General features: G+C 56.8%; 2 protein-coding genes and 1 long non-coding RNA gene across 5 annotated transcripts; all 3 read left to right on the top strand.

Annotated features, from left to right (window-relative positions):
• Nucleotides 1-334: 334 nt before the first annotated feature.
• Nucleotides 335-6,568, top strand: LCN8 (lipocalin 8). Of its 3 annotated transcripts, none has more exons than XM_069586255.1 (6): nt 335-480; nt 4,712-4,842; nt 5,203-5,273; nt 5,579-5,683; nt 5,761-5,869; nt 6,308-6,568. In XM_069586255.1, the coding sequence occupies exons 1-6, from the start codon at nt 475-477 to the stop codon at nt 6,372-6,374; spliced, it is 489 nt and encodes a 162-aa protein (XP_069442356.1). In that variant the 5' UTR covers nt 335-474; the 3' UTR covers nt 6,375-6,568. The 3 variants fall into 3 exon arrangements, with proteins under 3 accessions (XP_069442356.1, XP_069442358.1, XP_069442359.1); XM_069586257.1 differs by lacking the exon at nt 335-480 and adding an exon at nt 2,904-3,140; XM_069586258.1 differs by lacking the exon at nt 335-480 and adding an exon at nt 5,961-5,986 and having other exon boundaries at nt 4,640-4,842; nt 5,761-5,850; nt 6,308-6,405.
• Nucleotides 6,569-7,801: 1,233 nt separating this feature from the next.
• Nucleotides 7,802-9,201, top strand: LOC138435247 (epididymal-specific lipocalin-5-like). Its single transcript, XM_069579580.1, has 5 exons — nt 7,802-7,897; nt 8,092-8,225; nt 8,481-8,659; nt 9,025-9,129; nt 9,191-9,201. Exons 1-5 carry the CDS (start codon nt 7,802-7,804, stop codon nt 9,199-9,201), a joined length of 525 nt encoding a protein of 174 aa, XP_069435681.1.
• Nucleotides 9,202-9,394: 193 nt separating this feature from the next.
• Nucleotides 9,395-24,189, top strand: LOC138435311 (uncharacterized). The gene is made up of 3 exons (XR_011255027.1): nt 9,395-9,605; nt 23,800-23,921; nt 24,105-24,189. It is a non-coding gene; the product is annotated as an uncharacterized lncRNA (long non-coding RNA).
• Nucleotides 24,190-24,493: the final 304 nt, after the last annotated feature.

Raw genomic sequence — 24,493 nt, 5'->3', positions numbered from 1 at the left:
CACTCTCAGCCTAGAGGCCAGAGGCGCAGAGTCAAGGCCGGGGCAGGGCTGTTCCTCCCGGAGGCTCTGGGAGAACCCCTGCCTCTCCCAGCGGCTGTTGGTGCTGGCGATCCTTGGCCTGTCGGGCCGCCACTCCCATCTCTGCCGCGCTTGTTAAGAGGCCAGATTGCCTTCATATAAGGATGCCCTAAATCAAGGGTGATCCCCTCTCAAGATCTTTAACAATTACATCTGCAGAGACCTTATTTCCACATAAGGGCATTTTCAGAGTTCCAAGTGGACGTGGATTTGGAGGGACATAATCCAGCCCAGTGCGTCCTGTGTCCCCGTAGCCCTGGGCTTGCCCAGAGCACAAGGCGCTGCCTTGAGATTCCCGAGTCCTCATCCTCTCCCAAGGCCCCACGAGGTGGGAACCCCAACCTCCTGGTTTGCTGCCGCCACAGGGCTGAGTCCCTGGGACCCCTTGGGACATGGATGCAGGTGGGCTCTTGGGGACGCCTTCTCCCAAAGCGGACAGGGGACCATCGGGCCCCTCACCCCCCTTCCCCGTGAAGAACTTGGGAACCTACATGAGCAGTAAGCCTCGGACATGATGTGACAGTCGCCGGCGTCGGGAGGCCCCCCTGCGGCCTCTCCTGGCACAGTTAGGTTGGGTGGGGGCTTCCAGAGTGGCCTGCGGGCAGCGGCCCTCTGGCCTTCACATCATTCTGCTCCCCTGGCCGGGCCGAGTTTGCCCAGGGCTGCGCTGGGGGAATCAGGCTGTTGCAGCTTTCAGTGGGTCTCAACGACGCGGCCCAGGGTCCCGGCTCCGTCCCTGTTTCAGCCACGTTAGGGATTGGGTCACGTGCCGTCAGGAGGTCTAGCTGCAGAGAGCCTGAGCCTGTCTGCCTGCTCTGTGCCCCACCCCCACGATTATGTTAGAGAAAGCATATTTTAGGGTAAAGTGCACACCTACGTGGACCCCCTCTCCAGGGCTGCGTCTGTAGGTTCCTTGGGGTTAAGTGGCTGTTCTGCCAGCGAGGGAGGTGGTGAGGCCCTGGGGACAGTGGCTGGGTCCCTGGGGAGCCCAGTAAGGGGCAACACTGGGGCTGTGGCCTTGGGGGGAGGGGGCCGCCTTGGGGGACCGTTTCCATGGTTGCAGAAGCTTCGGTGGCAGAACCCGCTCACCCTGCCCTTTCGAGGGATGAGTAGATGGGGCACCCTGCTGTGTGAAGCGCCACTCAGGGGTCCCAGGAGTGACCGGACCTTTGCTGTCTGTGCAGTGCGAGCTGGAGCAGCGCCGAGCCGTCCTGACCCACAGCCCTCCGGCCCTGCATCTCCCCGTCCCCCACCCTCCACGGGCATCTCCTGGGGCCTCCCCCTTCCGCTCAATAAACAGATTCTGCAGTTTTGAGGCCCCTGGATTCTTTGGAGAGGTTGTCAGGGAGGACCCTGGGGCCCTGCCGTGATCCGGGCTCCTGGAGCCACTGAGGCCGGGAGGCTCGGGGCTGAGGATGGGCACTCTGGTCCAAAGGGAGGAGGCGCCGGCCAAGGGTGGCCCCCTGTAAGGGCTGCACCCACAAGCAGCATCTGGGTCCCCCGGCCGGCCCCTGTGGGCTCATGGGCCCTGTGGGGATGCCGAGGTGCCCTGGGCAGCCCGGCCCTGCGGCTGGGCCTCCGTCAGGGGCAGAACCCCCAGAGGCAGAGCAGCCGCGGGGGAGCTTTGGGGTGCAGCTTGTCGGTGTTTCCTTCCTGCTGTTGCTGTGACCTTGACCTTGGGCTCGTTGGTCAGCCTCCATGAGGCTTGGGAACGGGTCACGATCATGGCTAGAGCACCCTGAGCCCCTCCCTGCGGCCCAGCCTGAGCGCCCCTGGATGGACCCTTGGGCCTGAGCGGAGAGCCTGCTGGGTGCCTTTGTCTGCTCGCAAGGAAACTGAGGCACAGAGAGGTCGGCAAGTTGCACAGCCAGTGGCCCGGCTGGGGTCCTGCGGCCAGGCTCCAAGGCCTGAGCTCCCTGCTGAGCTTCTATGGGGGGCGGTGGCCAGAGCGCCCCCGCGGAGCTCACAGCATCTGGCTCTGCCCGACGCTCACACTTCAAAGGGCCGGGCCTGCGGCGAGGCAGGGAGGTGCTAGGCGTCCTGCTTGACTGCCCGCGGGTGTCCTGCAGCCCTGGCAGGGTGGGGCAGGAAGCTGTTAGCTCTGAGCGTGCCCATCGGGCTGGTCACCCCAAGACGGGGGGGCGGCCCTGGGCTTCCTGTCCTCTCTCCTTTGCCCACTCAAGCCCCTAGGGGCCTGGCTTGTGAGCCCAGCTCCGGGCTCAGCCCGGACCCGGGTCAGCCTCCCCGTGCACCCCACCCCACTCCTTCCCTTTGGACGGGCCTCCTGGGTCTTGGGGCTGCCCGGTCCTTGTGTGACCCACAGCTTTGCTGCAGGGTCAAGGTGGCAGTCCTCCTGCCTCGGGTGAGCGGGCCTCCCCTTTAGCTGGCCAGGCCTGTGTGAGCCTTTGTGGCCTTAGAGGTGGAGAGGCCGCCCTCATCGGCCAGAGGCCAGGGCTGCGACCTGGGTTGCGGCTGCCTTGGTGCCCTGGGACCCTCCTGGGCTCTGCTCGCTGTCCTGACGGGTGGGGAGACAGGAAGGTGGCTCCATCGGGCGATGTGGCTGGAGGCCCTGGTGCCCAGGTAGCCTGGCTCTGCCTTTTCCCTGACCTGCTTTACCCTGACCTGGTCCCGGGCTTGGGGGCCTGGGCATGGTGGGAAGGGGTGGACACCGGCAGCCCACAGCTCATGGAGTGTAAGCAGGACAGGGGTTCCCGAGGCTGGCCCCACCTGGCCGTGCAGAGTGGGTGTCAGGGCAGGTGTCAGGGAGGGAAAGGTCTCATCCGGTGGAGAAGCTGTGCGCACAGGAAGCGGGTGGGTTGCCGGCTGCTGCCTGGTGTCGGTGAAGGGGCAGGGGCCCAGGCAACCCCAGCGCTGCCTCCCATGGAGCATCTGTCTCTCTCCCGTGGCCCCCTCTGCAGGCAACAACCTCTCCCACCCACGCCTCACAGCCCCTCCAACACTCCTCCTACCCAGAAGCAGCCCTCACCTGCCTCTGTGGTCCAGGCCTGTGGAGCCTTCACCCACTTGTCCCAAGACCCATCAGAAAGAGCTTGAAGACTGCTGTGAGCCCTGGGAGGGGAGTCTGGCTGTGTGTGCGGGCCTGGGCTTGGCGAATCCATCCTAGCAGCCTGTCCTCAGGGGGAGATGTGGTTCTGGCAGCCCTGCTTGGGGGTGGGAGGGAGGGTCTGTCCTGCTCTCAGGCCCCCAGGTAGGCCCTAGACCGGGAGGGGGGTGGCGCAGGCTGCTCTGGTCCAGGTCACCCCGCTCCAGGGCTGTGGGTGTCCTGAGGCCCGGATGCACGCCCCTGAGTGGCTGGAGGCCAAGTTCACCGTGGTCCTCTCAGGGAGGTTGCACCCCCCACCCACCATCCATCCTGCTATAACCCTACCCAGGGCTCAGGGTGCGGAGCAGATGCTCAATGGGGGCCGGGCTGCTGAGCGCCCTCCTGGGCCTCACGCTGGCCCAGGTGCAGATGACTCCGCAGGGCCTGGACCTGCAGAAGGTGCTGGTCTTCCTCAGGGCGGTGGTCCTGGGCTGGGAGGGCCCTGAGGGGCTGGCTCCCCCAGCTCTCCCCTCCCACGGCTGAGCTGGGGCTGGCTCACGGGGGCCCCAGGACCCCCTGGGTGTGAGCTCAGCCCTGCCTGGGGTCCCCGCTCCTGGCCGGTGGGGATACAGCAAGTACCCAGGGCTGGCAGGGGGCGGCCCTCTCCCCCGGGTCCTCCTCTGGGTGACCGTGTCCTCAGCCTGGCTGGCCGCTCCCCTGAGGGGTCTCCGGGGTGTGGGCCTCAGGGTGGCCGTCTGCTGCTCCCGGGTTGGTGGGCTTCCTGCTCTGACCTCTGACCCCGCAGGCAGTGGGAGCAGAGGAGGAGGCCTTCCCAGGGCAGGGACTTTGGCGGGGGCATTTGGGCTCCATCTGGAGGCTTCTTTGTCTGATCTCCTTTTTGCCCGGCCTGGGCCAGCAGGCTCAGAAACAGCCGGTGTTGGACATAGGTTTGCTTCCCTTGCCTTGCAAAAAATGATCAGTTTTTAAAAGCTTCAGAGGGTGGAGAAGGAAATGGCAACCCACTCCAGTGTTCTTACCTGGAAAAGGCTATGGACAGGAGCCTGGCGGGCTGCAGTCCATGGGGTCATATCACTGAGCATGTGTGCATGAGGGTGGAGGGTGATGGGTTGGCAGCAATAAGCTGGTAGAACTGAAAAAAGTAAAAAATAAGAGCTTCAGAGGGAAGGTCCGGGCCCCAGGGCTGGTTTCCAAGGCGGCTGCTCGGTCCTCCAGCATGGCCGTGCAGAGCCAGGCCTCCCCCACGGGGCAGGGCTGCTGGCCACCCTCCTCAGGGGGCCTTCACGTCCAGCTGGCCCGCTCCCTGCCCCGTCTCTCGGGCTCTGACCACCGCTGCCTCTGCTCAGGGGCAGGCATCACAAGGCCAGGTCTCCTTGGAGACAGGGCACCAGCCCTGGGGCAGCTGCAAACAGGCCCTTGGGGGGACCCAGGGCCCCCACGGGGACCCCCGGAAGGCCCGCCGCCTGCTGCTTCGTCTGCCGGCTCCCTGCCTGGGAGGTCTAGGGCGAGGGGTCGGCCTCCCCGGGTCCGGTTCGGCTGCCCGAATGGGCTTGGCTCCGGTCCTTTCTCTAGATGGTAGGATTCTGGTGGGAAGCTGGTGTGGCCTCCAGAGAAAACTTGGCACTGAAGACCCCGAGGAGGCTGGAGGCCTTGTTCCTGACCTTGAGTGGGGAGACTCTGACCGTGACGGTCGCCTACAACAAGTAAGCAGCCCAGCGCCCGGCAGCGCGGGGGCCAGGCGTGTGTGTCAGGGGGCTGCAGCCGTGGGCGTGGGGCGTGGACACCACTGTCCCCTGGGTGCACCAGTCCTCCCAGGGTCCTCCCCTGCGACCAGACCCCAGGCCCCAAAGCTGCGTCCTCTCCCGGATGAAGCAGGGCGTCCTGATGAGGCCTCGTGGGTTTAGCAGGACGGGAGGAGGACTTGCCGGTGGGCAGCTCTCGGAAGGGCACGGGCCCCCTGCCCCAGGCGCTCCTGGGGACAGCATGCCTGCCCCTTGCTGGGAGTGGGCCCTGGGAAGGCACGCAGCGGGCATTTTCTTAGTGACCGCTCTGTTGCCTTTCAGCTCAGGAAGTTGTCAGACTGAAGAAATAGTGAGCTCAGAAATGAATGTTTTGGGGAAATTTGTGTTTCCTGGTAAGAGCTGCTTCCTTGGGCCCCACCCGCCAGTTCCTCTTGGCCTGGCTGTTCCTCATGCTGTTCCCCGTGCTCCTCCTCACGCCCCAGGCTCTGTATCCCCCCAGTGGACCGGTCACCCTACCAGGGCTGCTCTAGACCCCCCAAGAGGGTCCCAGCATCCCGAGAGGGTCCCGGCACCCCGAGAGGGTCCCGGCTAGGTGGGGGAGAATGAAGTCAGGCCCTGTCGACCCTGACCTCCCAGGCCGACCCGCCCTGAGGGGTGCCCGTCCACCCAGGCCTGCCCCTCCCGCTTGTCCACACAGGCCGCCGGGAGATCCACGTGATGGACACGGACTATGAGCAGTACGCCATCCTGCGCGTGTCCCTCCAGTGGCAGAACAATGAGTTTTACGTTTTCAAGTATTTCAGTAAGCAATCCTGGGGTGGGGGCTGGACCGCAGCGGCCCCCGGGGACCCCCTGGCTCAGGCCCCGGTGCCCCCACAGCTCGGAGCCTGGGCGGCGAGTGTGAGCCTGGGTTCCTGAAGTTCCGGGAGCTGACCACAGACATGGGGCTGTACCTGGTGGGCCGGCACGGTGAGCTCCAGGCCTTGGGGTGGGCTCTGGGCGAGGGGGCCTGCGATGGCGGGGAGTGGGGGCTGGGCATGCATCCCACGTGCAGTCCCTCATGCTCTCCTGTCCCGCAGGGAGGTGTGCCAGGCTCCTAAAGGGGGTGAGTCTTCGCCCCTGGCTGAGTCCCAGCCTGACGGGAGTCCCAGCTCACTCTAGACCCCAGGGCCTCCAGGGTGCTGACACCAGGCGGGGGCATGGCAGGGGCGGCTGGGGCGGGGGCAGGACAGGGGAGGCTGGGGCGGGCGAGGCGGGGGCAGGGCAGGGGAGGCTGGGGCGGGCGGGGCAGGGGCAGGGCAGGGGAGGCTGGCCTTGTCCGGGTTTCCATCTGCGGGTGGTCACAGGCCCTGTGGACCCTGTCTCAGGTTCCCGGGTGCCCCACTGTGCTAACCCTTCAGCTACAGGCCCCCCTCTGTCTCAACAGCTCCGAGAGACGGGACTGTGACCTCAATTCGCAGGCAGAGAAGCTGAAGCCCAGGCCACTCAGCTAGGACACCCACTCCTGGCTGGGGCCCTCGGGTTCGGACGGCGCCCCGAGGCCTTGCCCTTCTCCGTCGCAGCAGCTGACCTAGGGGAGCCCCCGCCCCCATGGGGATGCTTAGAGCCCCGCCCACCTGGCCTCCCTGGGCCGCCAGCCCTGGGGGCCACCTGCAGCTGCTCCGCCGGAATAAACTCTACAGCCAAACCCATGGTCCCGTCTTTCCTGGGGGGCCAGGGGTGGCAGGCGGGGCTGGTGGGGTCAACAAACGTTCAGCAGCTGCCCTGGAGCCTCTGCCGCACGGCAGGCTGAGCTGAGACTGTGAGGCCCTGCTCTGTCTGCAGGGCCCAGGCACTCTGCTCCCCAGGGAGCTGGGACCCCCTCGTCCCTTTGGCACTCCGCGGGCATCTCTCCCCCCTGCCCTCTCCCTGCCCTCGTCTTCTGCCTCCTTTTCCCTGTCTTTGCCCCTGCCGCTCCCCCAGCCCTCCGGCTTGGCTGCTGCCAGCCACCACCGGCGGGAAGACGGTTGACACTTGGCGGTGGGGTGCAGCAGTCAAGGGCCATGAGGGCAGCTGGGGTGACGGGGCAGCTGCCCACCTGCCGGGTGGACCTGGACAGGTGCCCTCCACCCCTGCTCATGAAGCTCTTCACCCGTGCGGTGGAGAGACACTGTCCCTCCTCGGGGACCAGTTCCATGGGACAGAGAGACGCTGTCCCCGCCACGGGAAACGGTTCCGTGGGTGAAGGGCCAGGGGAGCCGCCTCGGGAGCTGCTGATTGGCCTGCAGGGCTGGCGGGGTCGGGACGTCCCGGCTCACGCCGCTGCCCACGGGGTGGGCTACAGAGTCAGCACCACCTGGGTGCCCGTGCCCTTGGTCTCGCCCCGTTGGCCCGCGCCCCTGCCTACGCAGCTGGCGGGCCCTTGAGGGCATACACCCACGTCCGGAGGTCGCCTGGGGCTCCCAGGCGGGCCAGGTGCCAGGGCCTCGGGCCGCCCTGGGTGCTGCTGAGGGCTCCTGCTGGAGCCTCGTGGGCAGCGGTTGGGTCCTGGTGCCGTGAGGGGCCCTGACCGCCATCCGCCCCCCGCACACGTGTCCCCGAAGTGCAGGACGTGCCACCTCCTGCCCTGCCCCCTCGCCTTGGAGCCCCACACTGCCCTCCAGCCTCCCGCGGGTGGTCTGGGGGCTCTGGGCACTGTCCCCCCCGGGGCCTGGGGCCCAGCCTACAGGGCAGCTGACTGGCCAGCCGAGTGGCTGGGGCAACATCAAGGTCCGGGGGCGGAGGGCCCTCAGGCCTGGTCCGGCCGATGGGCAGGCCGTCTGCTTAATGAAGCCAGCCTGTGCCTTTGCTGACACCCACGGGGAGGGTATAAGCCCAGGCTGGGCCCGAGGAGCGTGTCCTGTGGCTTTGGGGAGCTGGCCCCAGCCCCTGCCGGCCAGACATGAGGGGCAGCTTGCTTGCAGCCCTGCTGGGGCTCCTCGTGATGCTGGCGGCTGGCAAGGAGGACTTGGGCCTCCAGAACTTCAACTTGACCCAGGTGGCTGCATCCGGGCCAGCCGGAGGGAGCCTGGAGGCCCCTGGGGACGCTTCCTCTAGAGCCTCTGCCAGCTCCGGGCGTGCGGGGCCCGGGAATTCCCCAGACCACTGTCCTGCTGGGCTGGGGGAGGCCCTGATCCCAGTGGCGGGCACCGCCCCCCAAGGCAATCCCCCTCCAGCTTGCTGTCCCCGCAGTTTTCAGGTATGTGGTACGAGATTGCCTTGGCCTCCAACCTGGAGCACCGGAGCTCGTCCCCAGGGCGGAAGGTGGGGGCCGTGATAGTGGAGCAGGACGGGGCCCACCTTGGCCTGACCTCCGTGTCTGACCAGTGAGTGGCGCTGGCCTTAAGGGTGTCATGCGGGCCCCCTGGCGGGACGAGGATGGGGTTGGGGGAGGAGGGTGCCCGGGCTCCCAGGCCAGGGCGGAGGCGCAGGGCTTCCGTCCTCCAAGGCAGCTTCCTGAGGTGGCTGGTGCCTGGACGTGGAGCTGGGCCGGGACCCGTTGGTCGGGGGCTCCCTGGTGGTCCAGAGCAAGGCGCGGTGGCGGTGGGCGAGCGTGGGCTGAAAGCGTCTGCCCTCTCCAGCATGAACCTGTGCATGAAGGAGAAGAACCAGGCAGTGAAGGGGGACGCCCCCGGGAAGTTCAAGCTCCCTTTAGACTCTGGTGAGGAATGCGCCCGCGATTGCCTCTTCCTCACTCCCTGCCCCAACGCCCCGCTCAGCCTGGAGTCCTCAGCCCCGCACTCTGCGCGGCTGGGAGCCGGTGGGGACGCTGGGTCCCACCGCACATGGCCCTTGCTCAGCCACCCTGGCTCTGAGGGTCTTCCCGTGGGGACGTGGTGGCCCAGAGCCCTCAGCCTGAGCTCACTGCCCAGCCTGCATGGAAGCGAACTCCTGCACCTCCTCTCTGCAAACTCTGATGAGACTGACCAGGTGGCCTATGTGCTGGCCGGTGGGGCTCCCGGCCTACCCTCTTCAGGAAGCTCCCCCGGGGAGTCCAGAAGGCCCGCTGCAGCCCCACGTGTGTGCAGCACCTGTGTGTGTGCTTTCCGAGGTGGGGGTATGGCCCATGGGCGGCGCCTCCCCCTCCCCACAGCCTGGGAGTCCTGGGTTTGGTTTTGTCCCAAGGAGGCAAAGAGGTCATCGTGGTGGCCACGGACTACAAGACCTACGCCGTCATAAGCATCGTTCCCCACGGAGGCGAGAAGCCCAGCCGCGTGCTGAAGCTCTACAGTGAGCGGGCAGCCTCCCGCTCCAGCCCGGCCTGGCCCGGCCCCGCGGGGCGGGGGGGCAGGAGGAGCCTAGGGCCCAGACGGGCGGGGCCTGGGCTGGGCGGGCCCTGGGTGGGCGGGGCTGGGTGGGCCCTGGGTGGGCGGGGCTGGGCGGGCCCTGGGTGGGCGGGGCTGGGCGGGGACTGGGTGGGCGGGGCTGGGCGGGGACTGGCTGGGCAGGGAGGGCGTCCCGGGGGGGCCCCAGTCAGCCGCTCCCCCTTCCTCGCAGGCCGGACCTTGGAACACAATGAGAAAGCCACAGAAAAGTTCGTGGAGAAGGCCGTGGAGCAGGGGCTGTCGGTCTCAGACGTGCAGCTGCTCACCAAGGACCGTGAGTGGCGCGCTGGGGGCCTGGGGGCCTCCTTCCTGGGAACTGTCTCCCCACTTCCCCACCGTCTCTTCTCCACAGTGACCTGTGTGAACCTGCTGTCCTAGGTGGTGAGTCCCTTTCCCTGCCCCGAGGCTGGGGCTGGGTCCCCAGGCCTCCCCATCACAGCTGGAAGAGGAGTCTGGAGTCCCAGGGATGGGGGGGCTGACTCCTGGACAGGTGGAGCCGGGGCTTCCCAAGGGTCAGGGCCTACCCGGGCATGGATGCTGTGAGCATGTCCTGTCCTGGGCCAGCCCCTCCTGTGGCTGCAAAGCCTGGGCTGAGAGGGGGCTGGGCGCCTGTCCCCCGCGCAGCCCCACATGCTGCCCTGGCCCACGGGAGGCGCACCAGGCTCCTGAAGGAGGCAAGTCTCCGCCCAGGCTGAGTCCCAGCCTGATAGGAGTCCATGCTCACTCTAGCTCCCAGGACCTCCAGGGTGCTGACACCAGGAGGCGGCCCTGGAGGTGGGGGCAGGTTGGCCTTGTCTGGGTTTCCATCCAACAGAGTCCTGCCTTGGGGTCACAGGCCCTGTGGACCCCATATCGGGCTCCCAGGTCCCCCACTGTGCTAACCCTTCAGCTGCATGGCCCCCTCTGTCTCAACAGCTCTGAGAGACGGGACTGTGGCCCCACTTTACAGGTAGAGAAACTGAGGCTCAGGCCACTCAGCTAGGACACCGACTCCTGGCTGGGGCCCTCGGATGAGGGCGGCATCCTGAGGCCCTGCCATTCCGTGTCTCAGGATCTGACCTAGGGGAGCCCCTGCCCCCCACTGGGGTGCTTGCAGCCCCGCCCACCTGGCTTACCTGGGCTACCAGCCCTGGGGGGCCACCTGCAGCTGCTCCGCCCAAATAAACTCTACAGCCGAACCCATGGTCCCGTCTTTCCTGGGGACCGAGGGGTGGCGGGCGGGCTGGTGGGGTGTGTGTCCCGTGACTGCCCTCCACATCGCAGCAGACCTGACTCTCGGGAGGTCTGGGTTCACCGTGACTGTGGGGGACACCCGCCCCTGGGTGGGCTCCTCCCGCTGTGGCCGAGATGTCTGCGGGCAGGCCGGCTCCCGCTGTTCCCTATCCCTTCTGCGGGCCCGTGCTGCTTGCTCAGCGCCTGCAGGCCGGGCTGCCCCCGGCCCTCCTGGTCTCTCCTCTGGTACCTGAGAGCCCGCGGCAGCCCCGGGCCGGCCCAAGCCGCGCTCCTCCCAAGTGGAAGGTGACCACAGCTGCCGCCTGTCTATCTTCACCTGGCTGCCTGCTGCCCTGAGCTCAAATCCGTGGGCGTTGGGTCCAAGGCCCTCGGGCCACAGCTGCCCCGACCCCGGCCCCCTGCTGGCTCCATCCCCTATCAGCCCGGTCCGCCTCAGTGCCTGGGGGCACCCCCACGGTGACCACCCCCCTTCTATCGGCTGGGGCAGGGCAGAGAATGTGGGTGGGCGTCCGCCCCCTGCCCGCGTGCAGAGCAGGGTCACAGGGCTTCTGAGCACAGCTGAGGGGCTGGTGGGGCCCATCCGGCCAGAGAAGAGAGATCCTGCTGACCCCAGTGGGCCCCCAGAAAGCCTCCAGGAGTAAGGACCACCCTCAAGGGGAGGGCCTGCCTGAGACAACGGGTCCAGAAAGACGCGCAGGGGGACGTTTGGAGGCTGCACTCCGACACGTGCGAGGTGCCTGGGGAGCACCTGGCCTTTCCCCCAGATCTGTCTAGCCAGAGCTCGGGGGAGCAGGGCCATCTGCCTCAGCTGGACCTCCCGATAGAAGGTTCTAGGACGTCTGCTTGAGCTGCTGTGACACAGAACCCGCTGAATGTGGTACAGCAGCAACAGGGGTTCTTCTCTGGAGGCTGGAAGTCTGAGGTCAGGGTGCTGAGAGCCTGGTGTCTGGCGAGGGCCCCCATGACGGCTTGTGGACGGCAGCTTTCCCATCACACCCTCTCTGCACACGTGGGGACAGGTCTCTGGTGCCCTTCCCTCTTCTAAGGGGCCCAGCCCTACTGGGTTGGGGTCCCACCCTTGCAACCCCACTTCACTTTCACCCCCAGGAAGGCCCCAAAGGCACTGGCCAAATACATCATGTCCAGCACGAGAGCTTCAGCACGGGAAGAGGGGGCGGGGACAGTTCCGAGGGCGGTGACGGAGACCAGGGCCCCCACCATGTGTCCACAGTGCTATTCAGCACAGAAGTTACTGCACAGACGGAGAAACGGGAAAATGCAATCTGTGGTCAAAAACAAGGAGTTAATAGAAGTCAGTGCTTCCCTGGTGGCTCAGACAGTAAAGAATCTGCTGCAATACAGGAGACCCAGGTTCGGTCCCTGGGTCGGGAAGATCTCCCAGAGAAGAGAATGGCAACCCACTCCAGTATTCTTGCCTGGAGAATCCCGTGGATAGAGGAGCCTGGCCGGCTGTAGCCCACGAGGTCGCAAAGAGTTGGACATGACTGAGCGACTGACGCGCGTACAGTTAGGAGTGATGCTGAGAAGAGCCGGGGTTGGGTTTGGAAGAGGAAGGTCTGAAGCCCGCGGCACACCCTGAGCTTTCCCTCTGCTCCCGCGTGGGTGCCGTTTCCACCATCCGTCAGTCTAGTCCTTTCTCACAGCCTCTCTGTCAGTCAGGTGCTTTGTGCTATTTGTCAACCTGTCTATTCTGTTTATCTGTAAATTATCACCTGTCATATCTATCACAGATAGTTCTTGCTGGGTACACGCATGCTCAGTTGCTTAGTCGTGTCTGACTCTCTGTGACCCCATGGACTGTAGCCCGCCAGGCTCCTCTGTCCATGGGATTCTCTAGGTAAGAATACTGGAGCTGATTGCCATGCCCTCCTCCAGCCAACCCAGGGATCCAACCCTCATCTCCTGCACGGGCAGGCAGATTCTTTATTGCTGAGCCAGCGAGGAAGCCATCTTTCTTTCTAATAGGGTAAATTCAGGCAAACTGAATTCTGTGAATCCATCTGGTTGAAGACTTTGAAGTTTTCTTACAAGCCAGGAAAGAAAGCACTTTGTTGATGAAACCTTTTTTATCCTTTTGTCCCAAAGGTTATTTCCCCACCCTTTTGTCATTTCTTACTTCGTGCATTTATAGTCTCTCCATTTTTTCTTATTTATGTTAGTTAATTCTGTTATTTAAAAAAAATAATACTAATGATTCCGTTAATAATCCCGTAAATTAATGGGAAAATTCTGTTCATCTCAAGGATAAGGACTTTTTTTTTTTTTTAATTTTCGGGCTCCCAGGCGCGGGGTCCTCGCCTCCCCGGGGGCCGATCCAGGGGTCGGGCACAGTGCGCGGACCCGAGGGTGAGCTGGGTGGCCCTCCGCCCGCACCGCGCCGGCTCCGAGGCGGCGGCGGCGGCCCGCGCTTCCCTCTGCCGGGGCTGTGCGCTGGCTCCCTGCTTCTGCGCATGCCCAGCCCTGCTGGCCACGCCCCTGGGTGAGGGCCTGGATCCATTAGCTACATCCGCTGTTCTGGAGTCTCTATTTGCTGTTTCCTTCTCCGTGAAGCCCTGTGGTTTCTAATGTTGTCCTCTTTTAATTTTTGATTATACTTTTTCGCTCAGTCTTGTCCGACTCTTTGCGACCCAGGCCGGAATACTGGAGTGGGTGGCCTTTCCCTGCTCCAGGAGATCTTCCCAACCCAGGGATCAAACCCAGGTCTCCCGCATTGCAGGTGGATTCTTCACCAGCGGAGCCACCAGGGAAGCCCCTGCTGTCCTTTTTGAAAACACTTCTTTATGTGTGTGTCTGGCTGCTGACCCCCCTGCGTGGGGGCTCTTCCTCGCGGTGCAGCGGCTGCCTCGCTCCGCAGCTCAGTGGCTGCGGCGCGCAGGCTTGCTGCTCCACTGTCTGTGTGCTCAGGCGTGTCCAGCTCTTCATGACCCCGTGGACGGTAGCCCGCCAGGCTCCTCTGTCCATGGGATTCTCCAGGCAAGGATACTGGAGTGGGTTGCCCTGCCCTCCTCCAGGGGATCTTCCTGACCCAGGGGTCAAACCCGTGTCTCTGGCATCTCTTGCACTGGCAGGCGGTTCTTTACCACTGAGCCCCCGGGGAAGCTGCTCCCCTGCAGGTGAGATCTTAGTTCTCTGACCAGGGACGGACGCCACACCCCCCGCGTTGGAAGGTGGATTCTCAACCCCTGGAGCACAGGGAACCGCCTTTCCAACTGTTGGAACTGGGAATCTGAAATACATCGCTTTCATTCTTTTACTTTAATGCTGTGTTTAAGGTTTCGACATCTCCTCTGACCCTGTTTCATGTGATATTTTAATAATATTTATTATAAATGAATTCTGTGATTTCACTTTGCATTTTTCTTTCATCCAAGAGTATTTTTAAAAACAGAGAATTTTTTAAATCCTTGTTTTATTGTCATTTGGTCAGTTAAGTTTGCAACGTTTCCACTTTGTGGAGCTCACCGATTCTATCCTTGCGGCTAGACAGTCAGTTCTGTGCGTGCTTTCCTCTCTGTTATCAAGACGTACGATTCCATGTGCATCTGGGGAATTTGCTTCAGTCGTGTCCGACTCTTTGTGACCCTGTGGACCACAGCTCACCAGGCTCATCTGTCCAGGGGGTTCTCCAGGCAAGAATACTGAGTGGGTTGCCATGCCCTCCTTCAGGAGATCTTCCCCACTCGGGGATTGGACCCACGTCTCTTACATCTCCTGCATTGGCAGCTGGGTTCTTTACCACTACTGCCCGCGGTGAAGCCTGTAAAATTAATGCATAAACCCTCATGAGCTGCCTTAGACATTTTAGGACTGCTTTATCCACGTCAGGGGCTTCCCTCGTGGCTCAGATGGTAAGAAATCTGCCTGTGTTATGCCCAAGTGGTGAAATCTCCCAGTGACCACCAGGGAGCCGATATCTGATGCAAAATCGAGAGTTTTTATTACCAAGCTCGAGCTGGGGCTCCCACCGATACCAGCGCAGCAGCTATAGGGAGGAGCCCTGAGCGCTGGGTTACATTGCTTATATAGGGTATTCTCGCAAGAAAAATTCAAAAAAACGGGAGTCTCCGGGTCTGACTGGTCACCTTCTGGTGAAGGGTTAGGTGTTGAGTTCTGATTGGTTCTCATTTCCCGGGCTTGATTCGAATTTCCCCGGGCTGGCCAAGGGTTCTGACTGGTTCGAAGGTGGTGGGGTGAGGTCAGGGGATTTCCAAAGGCTCTTGGATTTCCAAAGGCTCTTTTCCCGGAACCTTACAAAATGGAGTAGCTTAGATTCTTCACCTGCAATTGATGATTGATGGTTTTGAACTGTGGTATTTTGACCCAGGTCCAATGGGGTTGCAAAGAGTCAGACACGACTGAGTGATCCGCACTTTGGCGTCACCCTCACCCACAGTGAGCCCTTAGGCCCACCTTTACCGAGAGGGTGTGTGCATCTCTCCTGCTACGAGTGTATTTCCGTTTGACTTGCCTCGTATTTTGCCTTGGGAAGTTTGATTCCAGTTTGTTCCCACCCTTGAAAGTAATTTGATCATTTGCCTGGAGACCCTGAAGAATTTTCACTTCATCGGTAAAGTCTGAGAGTCAATTTCTTTCCTGAGAACAATTAGCTCTTACTGAATTCTTCCCTGGTTTTGTTCATTTCTGCTCTTAGTTAATTAAAAAAATAATAAATTTCAAGATGTTCTTTTAACGTCCTTCAATGCTTCGGCACATTTGGCTCAGTTTGGAGTTTCATGGTATAGTTACTGCTTACCACAGGCCCTCCGCTCCCCACGGCGGGATTGCCATTAGAAGAGATGTTTGCATTCTTTTCTTGGTTTCTTCCTCTAAGAACAAAGTATAAAGACTCCTAAGTCTATTTAATTCCTGAATGGGATTGGCAGTTTGGGTGGCTTTCAAGATTCCTAATTCACATGCATCCATATGCAGAGGACTCGCTCTCAGTTCAGTTCCGTTAGTTCAGTTGCTCAGCTGTGTCTGGCTCTTTGTGACCCCATGGACTGCAACACACCAGGCCTCCCTGTCCATCACCAACTCCCAGAGCTTGCTCAAGCTCATGTCCATCGAGTCGGTGATGCCATCCAACCATCTCATCCTCTGTTGTCCCCTTCCCCTCCTGCTTTCAATCTTTCCCAGAATCAGGGTCTTTTCCAGTGAGTCAGTTTTTACATCAGGTGGCCGAAGTATAAGAGCTTCAACTTTAGCATCAGTCCTTCCAATGAATATTCAGGACTGATTCCCATTAGGATTGACTGGTTTTGATCTCCTTGTCTAAGGGACTCTCAAGAGTCTTCTCCAACACCACGGTTCAAAAGCATCAATTCTTCGGTGCTCAGCTTTCTTCACAGTCCAACTCTCACATCCATACATGACCACTGGAAAAACCATAGCTTTGACTAGATGGACCTTTTTTGGCAAAATAATGTCTCTGCTTTTAATATGCTGTCTCGGTTGGTCATAGTTTCTCTTCCAAGGAGCAAGTATCTTTTAATTTCATGGATGCAGTCAACATCTGCAGTGATTTTGGAGTCCCCCAAAATGAAGTCAAGGCTATGGTATTTCCAGTGGTCATGTATGGATGTGAGAGTTGGACTGTGAAGAAAGCTGAGCGCCGAAGAATTGATGCTTTTGAACTGTGGTGTTGGAGAAGACTCTTGAGAGCCCTTTGGACTGCAAGGAGATCCAACCAGTCCATTCTGAAGGAGATCAACCCTGGGATTTCTTTGGAAGGAATGATGCTAAAGCTGAAACTCCAGTACTTCCACCTCATGTGAAAAGTTGGCTCATTGGAAAAGACTCTGATGCTGGGAGGGATTGAGGGCAGGAGGAGAAGGGGACGACCGAGGATGAGATGGCTGGATGGCACCACGGACTCGATGGACGTGAGTCTGAGTGAACTCCGGGAGTTGGTGATGGACAGGGAGGCCTGGCGTGCTGCGATTCATGGGGTTGCAAAGAGTCGGACACGACTGAGCAACTGAACTGAACTGAAAATAAAGTCTCTCACTGTTTCCATTGTTTCCCCATCTATTTGCCATGAAGTGATGGGACTGGATGCCATGATCTTCATTTTTTGAATGTTGATTTTTAAGCGAGATTTTTCACTTTCCTCTTTCACTTTGATCAAGAGGTTCTTTAGTTCCTCTTCACTTTCTGCCATAAAGGTGCTGTCATCTGCATATCTGCGGTTATTGACATTTCTCTTGGCAATCGTAATTCCAGCTTTTGCTTCACTGAGCCCAGCATTTCTCATGATGTACTCTGCATATAAGTTAAATAAGCAGGGTGACAATATACAGCCTTGATGTACTCCTTTCCCAATTTGGAACCAGTCTGTTGCTCCATATCCGACTCTAACTGTTGCTTCTTGACCTGCATACAGATTTCTCAGGAAGCAGGTAAGGCAGTCTGGTATCCTCATCTTTTGAAGAATTTTCCACGGTTTGTTGTGATCCACACAGTCAAAGGCTTTGGTGTAGTCAATAAAGCAGAAGTAGATGCTTTTCTGGAATTCTCTTGCTTTTTCTGTGATCCAGTGGATGTTGGCAAGTTGATCTCTGGTTCCTCTGCCTTTTCTAAATTCAGCTTGAACACCTGAAAGTCTCACTTCACATACTGTTGAAGGCTAGCTTGGATAATTTTGAGCATTACTCTGCTTGTGTGCGAGATGAGTGCAATTGTGCAGTAGATTGAACATTCTTTGGCCTTGACTTCCTTTGGGATTGGAGTGAAAACTGACCTTTCCAGTCCTGTGGCCACATTCCAACTTTGCTGGCATATTGAGTGCAGCACTTTCACAGCATCATCTTGCAGGATTTGGAATTCCATCACCTCCACTAGCTTTGTTCGTAATGATGTTGCCTAAGGCCCACTTGACTTCACATTCCAGGATGTCTGGCTCTAGGTGAGTGATTACACCATCGTGATTATTCGGGTCGTGAAGATCCTTTTTGTACAGTTTTTCTGTGTATTCTTGCCACCTCTTCTTAATAGCTTCTGCTTCTGTTAGGTCCATACCATTTCTGTCCTTTATTGAGCCCATCTTTGCATGAAATGTTCCTTTGGTATCTCTAATTTTCTTGAAGAGATCTCTAGTCTTTCCCATTCTATTGTTTTCCTCTATTTCTTTGCATTGATCACTGAGGAAGGCTTCTTATCTCTCCTTGCTATTCTTAGGAACTCTGCATTCAGATGCTTATATCTTTCCTTTTCTCCTTTGCCTTTAGCTTCTCTTCTTTTCCCAGCTATTTGTAAGGCCTCCTCAGACAACCATTTTGCCTTTTTTCATGTTTTTCTTGGGGATGGTCTTGACACTGCCTCTTGTACAATGTCATGAACTTTCATCCCCATAATTCTTCAGACACTCTGTCTATGAGATTTAATCCCTTGAATCTATTTGTCATTTCCACTGTAAGGGATTTGACTTAGGTCATACCTGAATGGTATAGTGGTTTTCCCTAGTTTCTTCAATTTAAGTCTGAATTTTGCAATTAAGCGTTGATGATCTGAGCCACAGTCAGCTCCCGGTCTTGTTTTTGCTGACTGTATAGAACGTCTCCTTAACGGATTCTCTTTAATGGGTGGCATTTGGGTACCGGCGTGTGTGTAAAGTCTGGCTCTCTTTTGTCTTGAAAGAGCCGACACTTACAGATGTTTATTTTACTCCTCTACCCAGTGTGGAAAGGCACCCTTGCCCTTTCTAACGCTCTTCCTTCCCAAAAGTGATGCCTTTCTGAGTCGCTGTAGAGCCCCGAGCTACCCTGTGGTCCTGTCCCGGCAGCTGGTCTGCGTCCGTTGCTGGAGTTCTGGGCCTATTTCAGCTCAGTCTGAGGGCACCTGTCCATCTCCTCTCCTCTCCACAGTCCTTAGTTCTCCAGGAAGTCTGAAGACAGAGGCTCAAGAGAGATCTTTGGTAGACGTTGGGGTCTTTTACTTACAAGAAATGTGAGGTTTCTATTTTTCATGATCTGTGTGGTTGCATTTTTTTTTTTTTTGCAGGACTGTACAGAGATTCAGCTTTAATAATGGTCACTATCTCCTGTTACACAGATGTTCTTTAACTGCCTTTTTTATAGTTTCATCTTTAGACTTTATAATGTTTGTGAAAATATAATACAGCTTCAAATATGGTTCTCACGCCGTTAAGCAGAGTTCAGTTCAGTCACTCAGTCATGTTGACTCTTTGCAACCCCATGAACCACAGCACACCAGGCCTCCCTGTCCATCACCAACTCCCGGAGTCCACCCAAACTCATGTCCATTGACTCGGTGTTGCCATCCAGCCATCTCATCCTCTGTCGTCCCCTTCTCCTCCTGCTCTCAGTCTTTCCCAGCATCAGGTCTTTTCAAATGAGTTAGCTCTTCACATGAGGTGGCCAAAGTACTGGAGTTTCAGCTTCAACATCAGTCCTTCCAATGAATACACAGGACTGATCTCCTTTAGGATGGACTGGTTGGATCTCCTTACAGTCCAAGGGACTCTCAAGAGTCTTCTCCAACACCACAGTTCAAAAACATCAATTCTTCGGTGCTCAGCTTTCTTTATATTCCAACTCTCACATCCATACATGACCACTGGAAAAACCATAGCCTTGACTAGACGGACCTTTTTTGACAAAGTAACGTCTCTGCTTTTTAATATGCTGTCTAGGTTGGTCACAACTTTCCTTCCAAGGAGTAAGCGTCTTTTAATTTCATGGCTGCGGTCACCATCTGCAGTGATTTTGGAGCCCCCAAAATAAACTGTTTCCCATCTATTTCCCATGAAGTGATAGGACTGGATGCCATGATCTTCGTTTTCTGAATGTTGAGCTTTAAGCCAACTTTTTCACTCTCCTCTTTCACTTTCATCAAGAGGCTCTTTAGTTCTTCTTCACTTTCTGCCATAAGGGTGGTGTCATCTGCATATCTGAAGTTATTGATATTTCCCCCGGCAATCTTGATTTCAGCTTGTGTTTCTTCCAGCCCAGCGTTTCTCATGATGTACTCTGCATAGAAGTTAAATAAGCAGGGTGACAATATACAGCCTTGATGTACTCCTTTTCCTATTTGGAACCAGTCTGTTGTTCCATGTCCAGTTTTAACTGATGCTTCCTGACCTGCATATAGCTTTTTCAAGAGGCAGGTCAGGTGGTCTCGTATGCCCATCTCTTTCAGAATTTTCCACAGTTTATTGTGATCCACACAGTCAAAGGCTTTGGCATAGTCAATAAAGCAGAAATAGATGTTTTCTGGAACTCTCGTGCTTTTTCGATGATCCAGCAGATGTTGGCAATTTCTTCTCTGGTTCCTCTGCCTTTTCTAAAACCAGCTTGAATATCTGAAAGTTCATGGTTCATGTATTGCTGAGGCCTTGCTTGGAGAATTTTGAGCATTACTTTACTAGCGTGTGAGATGAGTGCAATTGTGCAGTAGTTTGAGCATTCTTTGGCATTGCCTTTCTTTGGGATTGGAATGAAAACTGACCTTTTCCAGTCCTGTGGCCACTGCTGAGTTTTCCAAATTTGCTGGCATATTGAGTGCAGCACTTTCACAGCGTCATCTTCCAGGATATGAAATAGCTCATCCACTAGCTTTGTTTGTAGTGATGCTTTCTAAGGCCCACTTGACTTCACATTCCAGGATGTCTGGCTCTAGGTGAGATTTCACACCATTGTGATTATCTGGGTCACGAAGATCTTTTTTGTATAGTTCTTCTGTGTATTCTTGCCACCTTTTCTTAATATCTTCTGCTTCTGTTAGGTCCATACCATTTCTGTCCTTTATTGAGCCCATCTTTGCATGAAATGTTCCCTGGGTATCTGTAATTTTCTTGAAGAGATCTCTAGTCTTTCCCATTCTATTGTTTCCCTCTATATCTTTGCATTGATCACTGAGGAAGGCTTTCTTATCTCTCCTTGCTATTCTTTGGAACTCTGCATTCAAATGGGTATATCTTTCCTTTTCTCCTTTGCCTTTAGCTTCTCTTCTTTTCACAGCTATTTGTAAGGCCTCCTCAGACAGCCATTTTGCTTTTTTGCATTTCTTTTTCTTGGGGATGGTCTTGATCCCTGTCTCCTGTACAATGTCATGAACCTCCGTCCATAGTTCATCAGGCACTCTGTCTGTCAGATCTAGGCCCTTAAATCTATTCCTCACTTCCACTGTATAAACATAAGGGATTTGATTTAGGCCATACCTGAATGGTCTAGTGGTTTTCTCCAGTTTCTTCAATTTCAGTCTGAATTTGGCAATAAGGAGTTCTAGTTCTGAGCCACAGTCAGCTCCCGATCTTGTTTTTGCTGACTGTATAGAGCTTCTCCATCTTTGGCTGCAAAGAATACAATCAGTCTGATTTCGGTGTTGACCATCTGGTGGTCAGATGTAAGCAGAGTAATCTAGCTGTTTCCACAGCCTATGCTGCAGTCTGAGCGTCTGAGTTCCCACTCCCACAACTAAGGTCCTCTGCCGTCGATGACCAACAAGGTCCTGTTGTGCAGCACAGGGAAGTCTGCTCCGTATCATGCGGCCACCAGGATGGGGTGGGGTTTGGGGGGGAGCATGGTACATGTATATGTAGGGCTGAGTCCCCCTGTTCACCTGAAACCATTGCAACACTGTTAACTGGCTATACCCCAATAGAAAATTAAAAGTTTAAATTGAAAAAAAGTGTGTATATATATATATTATATATATCAGTTCAGTTCAGTTCCGTCGCCCAGTCGTGTCCGACTCTTTGCGACCCCATGAATCGCAGCATGCCAGGCCTCCCTGTCCATCACCATCTCCCGGAGTTCACTCAGACTCACGTCCATCGAGCCCGTGATGCCATCCAGCTATCTGATCCTCGGTCGTCCCCTTCTCCTCCTGCCCCCAATCCCTCCCAGCATCAGAGTCTTTTCCAATGAGTCAACTCTTCGCATGAGGTGGCCAAAGTACTGGAGTTTCAGCTTTAGCATCATTCCTTCCAATGAACACCCAGGGTTGATCTCCTTCAGAATGGACTGGTTGGATCTCCTTGCAGCCCAAGGGACTCTCAAGAGTCTTCTCCAACACCACAGTTCAAAAACATCAATTCTTCGGCGCTCAGCCTTCTTCACAGTCCAACTCTCACATCCATACATGACCACAGGAAATACCATAGCCTTGACTAGACGGACTTTAGTCAGCAAAGTAATGTCTCTGCTTTTGAATATACTATCTAGGTTGGTCATAACTTTTCTTCCAAGGAGTAAGCGTCTTTTAATTTCATGGCTGCCGTCACCATCTGCAGTGATTTTGGAGCCCCCCAAAATAAACTGTTTCCCCATCTATTTCCCATGAAGTGATAGGACTGGATGCCATGATCTTCGTTTTCTGAATGTTGAGCTTTAAGCCAACTTTTTCACTCTCTTCTTTCACTTTCATCAAGAGGCTCTTTAGTTCTTCTTCACTTTCTGCCATAAGGGTGGTGTCATCTGCATATCTGAAGTTATTGATATTTCTCCCAGCAATCTTGATTCCAGCTTGTGTTTCTTCCAGTCCAGCGTTTCTCATGATGTACTCTGCTGTTAAATAAGCAGGGTGACAATATACAGCCTTGACGCACTCCTTTTCCTATTAGGAACCAGTCTGTTGTTCCATGTCCAGTTCTAACTGTTGCTTCCTGACCTGCATACAGATTTTTCAAGAGGCCAGTTAGGTGGTCTGGTATTCCCATCTCTTCCAGAATTTTCCACATATATATATATAAAGAGGCTCTAATTCTTTGGCCACCTGATATGAAGAACTGACTCATTAGAAAAGACCCTGATGCTGGGAAAGATTGAAGGCGGGAGGAGAAGTGGACGACAAATGGCTGGATGGCATCACAGACTCAATGGACATGAGTCTGAGTAAGCTCTGGGAATTGGTGATGGACAGGGAGGCCTGGTGTGCTGCAGTCCATGGGGTCGCAAAGAGTCGGACACAACTGAGGAACTGAACTGAACTGATACACACACATAAATATATAAAACTGAATCACTTTTTGTATAGCAGTAATTAACACTATAAATCAACTATATTTCAGTAAAATTATTAAAATAAAAAAGTAAAAAGTCATAAAGTGAAAGTAACTTAGTCCTGTCTGACTCTGAGACCCAGCGGACTATACAGTCCATGGAATCCTCCTGGCCAGATTACTGGAGTGGGTTCTACTCCCTTCTCCATGGGATCTTCCTAATTCAGAGATCCAACCTGGGTCTCCTGCATTGCAGGCAGATTCTCTACCATCACCAGGGTAGTCATTGGACCTCTACGTCTGAAAGTCACTCAGTCATGCCTGTCTCTGTGAACCAGAGTTGGTATAGTCCATGGGATTCTCCAGGCCAGAATACTGGAAGTTGTTCCCTTTTCTAGGGGATCTTCCCGACCCAGGGATCGAACCCAGGTCTCCCGCATTGCAGCTGACACCCTAATGTGATGGGACTGAGGGGTGGGGCCTTTGGGAGGCGGTTAGGTCGTGAGGGTGGAGCCTCATGATGGGAATGGTGGTTTGGTGGTTTAGTTGCTAAGTCATGTCGGACTCTGTGACCCCATGGACCTTAGCCCACCAGGCTCCTCTCCCCATGGGATTTTCCAGACCAGAATCCTGGAGTGGGTTGCTATTTCCTTCTCCAGGGGATCTTCCCAACACAGGGCTTGAACCTGGGTCTCCTGCATTGCAGGCGGTCTCTTTGCCGACTAAGCCAGCTGGGAAGCCCAGTGGGTCTGCTTCCAGCAACTGCTTTTTTCTGCTGTCTCACTCACCTAGTCTTCATCTCCCAGGTGTTTTTCAGGAAATCCTGCTTGAAAAATTAATGGACAAGGTTAACGTGAAGGTTGGGATGATGCTTTTGTCTTTCACCGTCGTTTTCTCCCATCAGGCATCTGGGAGGCTGGTGGTCAGGTGGGGACCCTGACCACCAACGGTTCTACCTGCTGCTTCCTGACCTGCATACAGGTTTCTCAAGAGGCAGGTCAGGTCATCTGGTATTCCCATCTCTTTCAGAATTTTCCACAGTTTATTGTGATCCACACAGTCAAAGGCTTTGGCATAGTCAATAAAGCAGAATTAGATGTTTTTCTGTCAACAGGGTATCTCTATTACCCTCTAATAAAACTGTGCTACACGAAAAGCTCTGAGTAGTCAAGCCTTGTCTCTGGCCCTGGATCGAAATCCTCTCCTCTGGAGGTCACCAATCCCGGCGTAGCACACGGCTTACCACCACAACCTTTCACTGGCACCACCAACCCAGTGCCAAAGCCTAGCAGCGCAGCCTCCAAATGCAGCCACAACACCCCTGCCTGTTCCGTCACTGAAACACCCTCTAAACCTTAGCAGACGCTCTCCTGGAAGGCTGGCTCCCAACCAAGCAGGAAGGCCGTGTGTCCACTGCGCTGACATCCTTGCCCGGGACCCTCCCAGTGCAATCAGAAGAACTGAAGCTCCCGCCAGGCTTCAAGGTACAGAAGGCTGTGGCCGGAGACCGTAACTTACAGCCCAACCCTTGCCTGACCCCCAGATCCAGCCACTTGGGCCTCCTGAAGCTTATCAAATAGGCCAGGGCTCAGGCCCACGTGGTTGAGGGTCCTCTGCTTGACCCTCTCCATCCCCGCCCCCATTTTGTCTTCCTGACCTCCCCCTAGGTCTGTTAACCAACTGCTCTGTCAGGGGTAGGGGCTCTGACTCCTCCGTGGGACCGCCAGCTCCGAGCACAGGACCAACACCAAGTATGCGTGGGGAGTTAACTCACTAAGCCACCTCCTATTCCGTGGTCGTCTCCAGTACAGGCAATCCCTTAAGCGAAGCCCACCCCAACAAATTACTAACAGTAATCAGGTCTCTAAGAGCTTGGAGATAATGCAGGCGACCCAGGCCAGGCTCGCGGCGAGGAGCGCGCGCCCCCGCCTGCGTCCCCCGCGGAGCCCGGCGCCAGGAGCGCGCGCAGGCCCAACCCCTCCGCGCTGGCCCCGCCGCCCGCTCCGGCCGGAGCCGGCCCCGCCCCTCTCCAGCCGGCCCTCCCTCTATCCGGCCC

Source organism: Ovis canadensis, chromosome 3 (assembly GCF_042477335.2).
Source record: "Ovis canadensis isolate MfBH-ARS-UI-01 breed Bighorn chromosome 3, ARS-UI_OviCan_v2, whole genome shotgun sequence".
NCBI classification, from domain to species: domain Eukaryota; kingdom Metazoa; phylum Chordata; class Mammalia; order Artiodactyla; family Bovidae; genus Ovis; species Ovis canadensis.
Note: the sequence above shows the minus strand (reverse complement) of the source record. Positions and strands in the feature narration are given on the sequence as shown.

Coding starts and splice junctions, on each gene's coding strand:
- LCN8 (XM_069586255.1), top strand. Junction 4,843..5,202: donor GTGACGGTCGCCTACAACAA/GTAAGCAGCCCA, acceptor GTTGCCTTTCAG/CTCAGGAAGTTGTCAGACTG. Junction 5,870..6,307: donor GGTGAGCTCCAGGCCTTGGG/GTGGGCTCTGGG, acceptor CTGTCTCAACAG/CTCCGAGAGACGGGACTGTG.
- LOC138435247 (XM_069579580.1), top strand. CDS start 7,802: ATGAGGGGCAGCTTGCTTGCAGCCCTGCTGGGGCTCCTCGTGATGCTG. Junction 8,226..8,480: donor CTGACCTCCGTGTCTGACCA/GTGAGTGGCGCT, acceptor TGCCCTCTCCAG/CATGAACCTGTGCATGAAGG. Junction 8,660..9,024: donor CTCTGCGCGGCTGGGAGCCG/GTGGGGACGCTG, acceptor TTTTGTCCCAAG/GAGGCAAAGAGGTCATCGTG.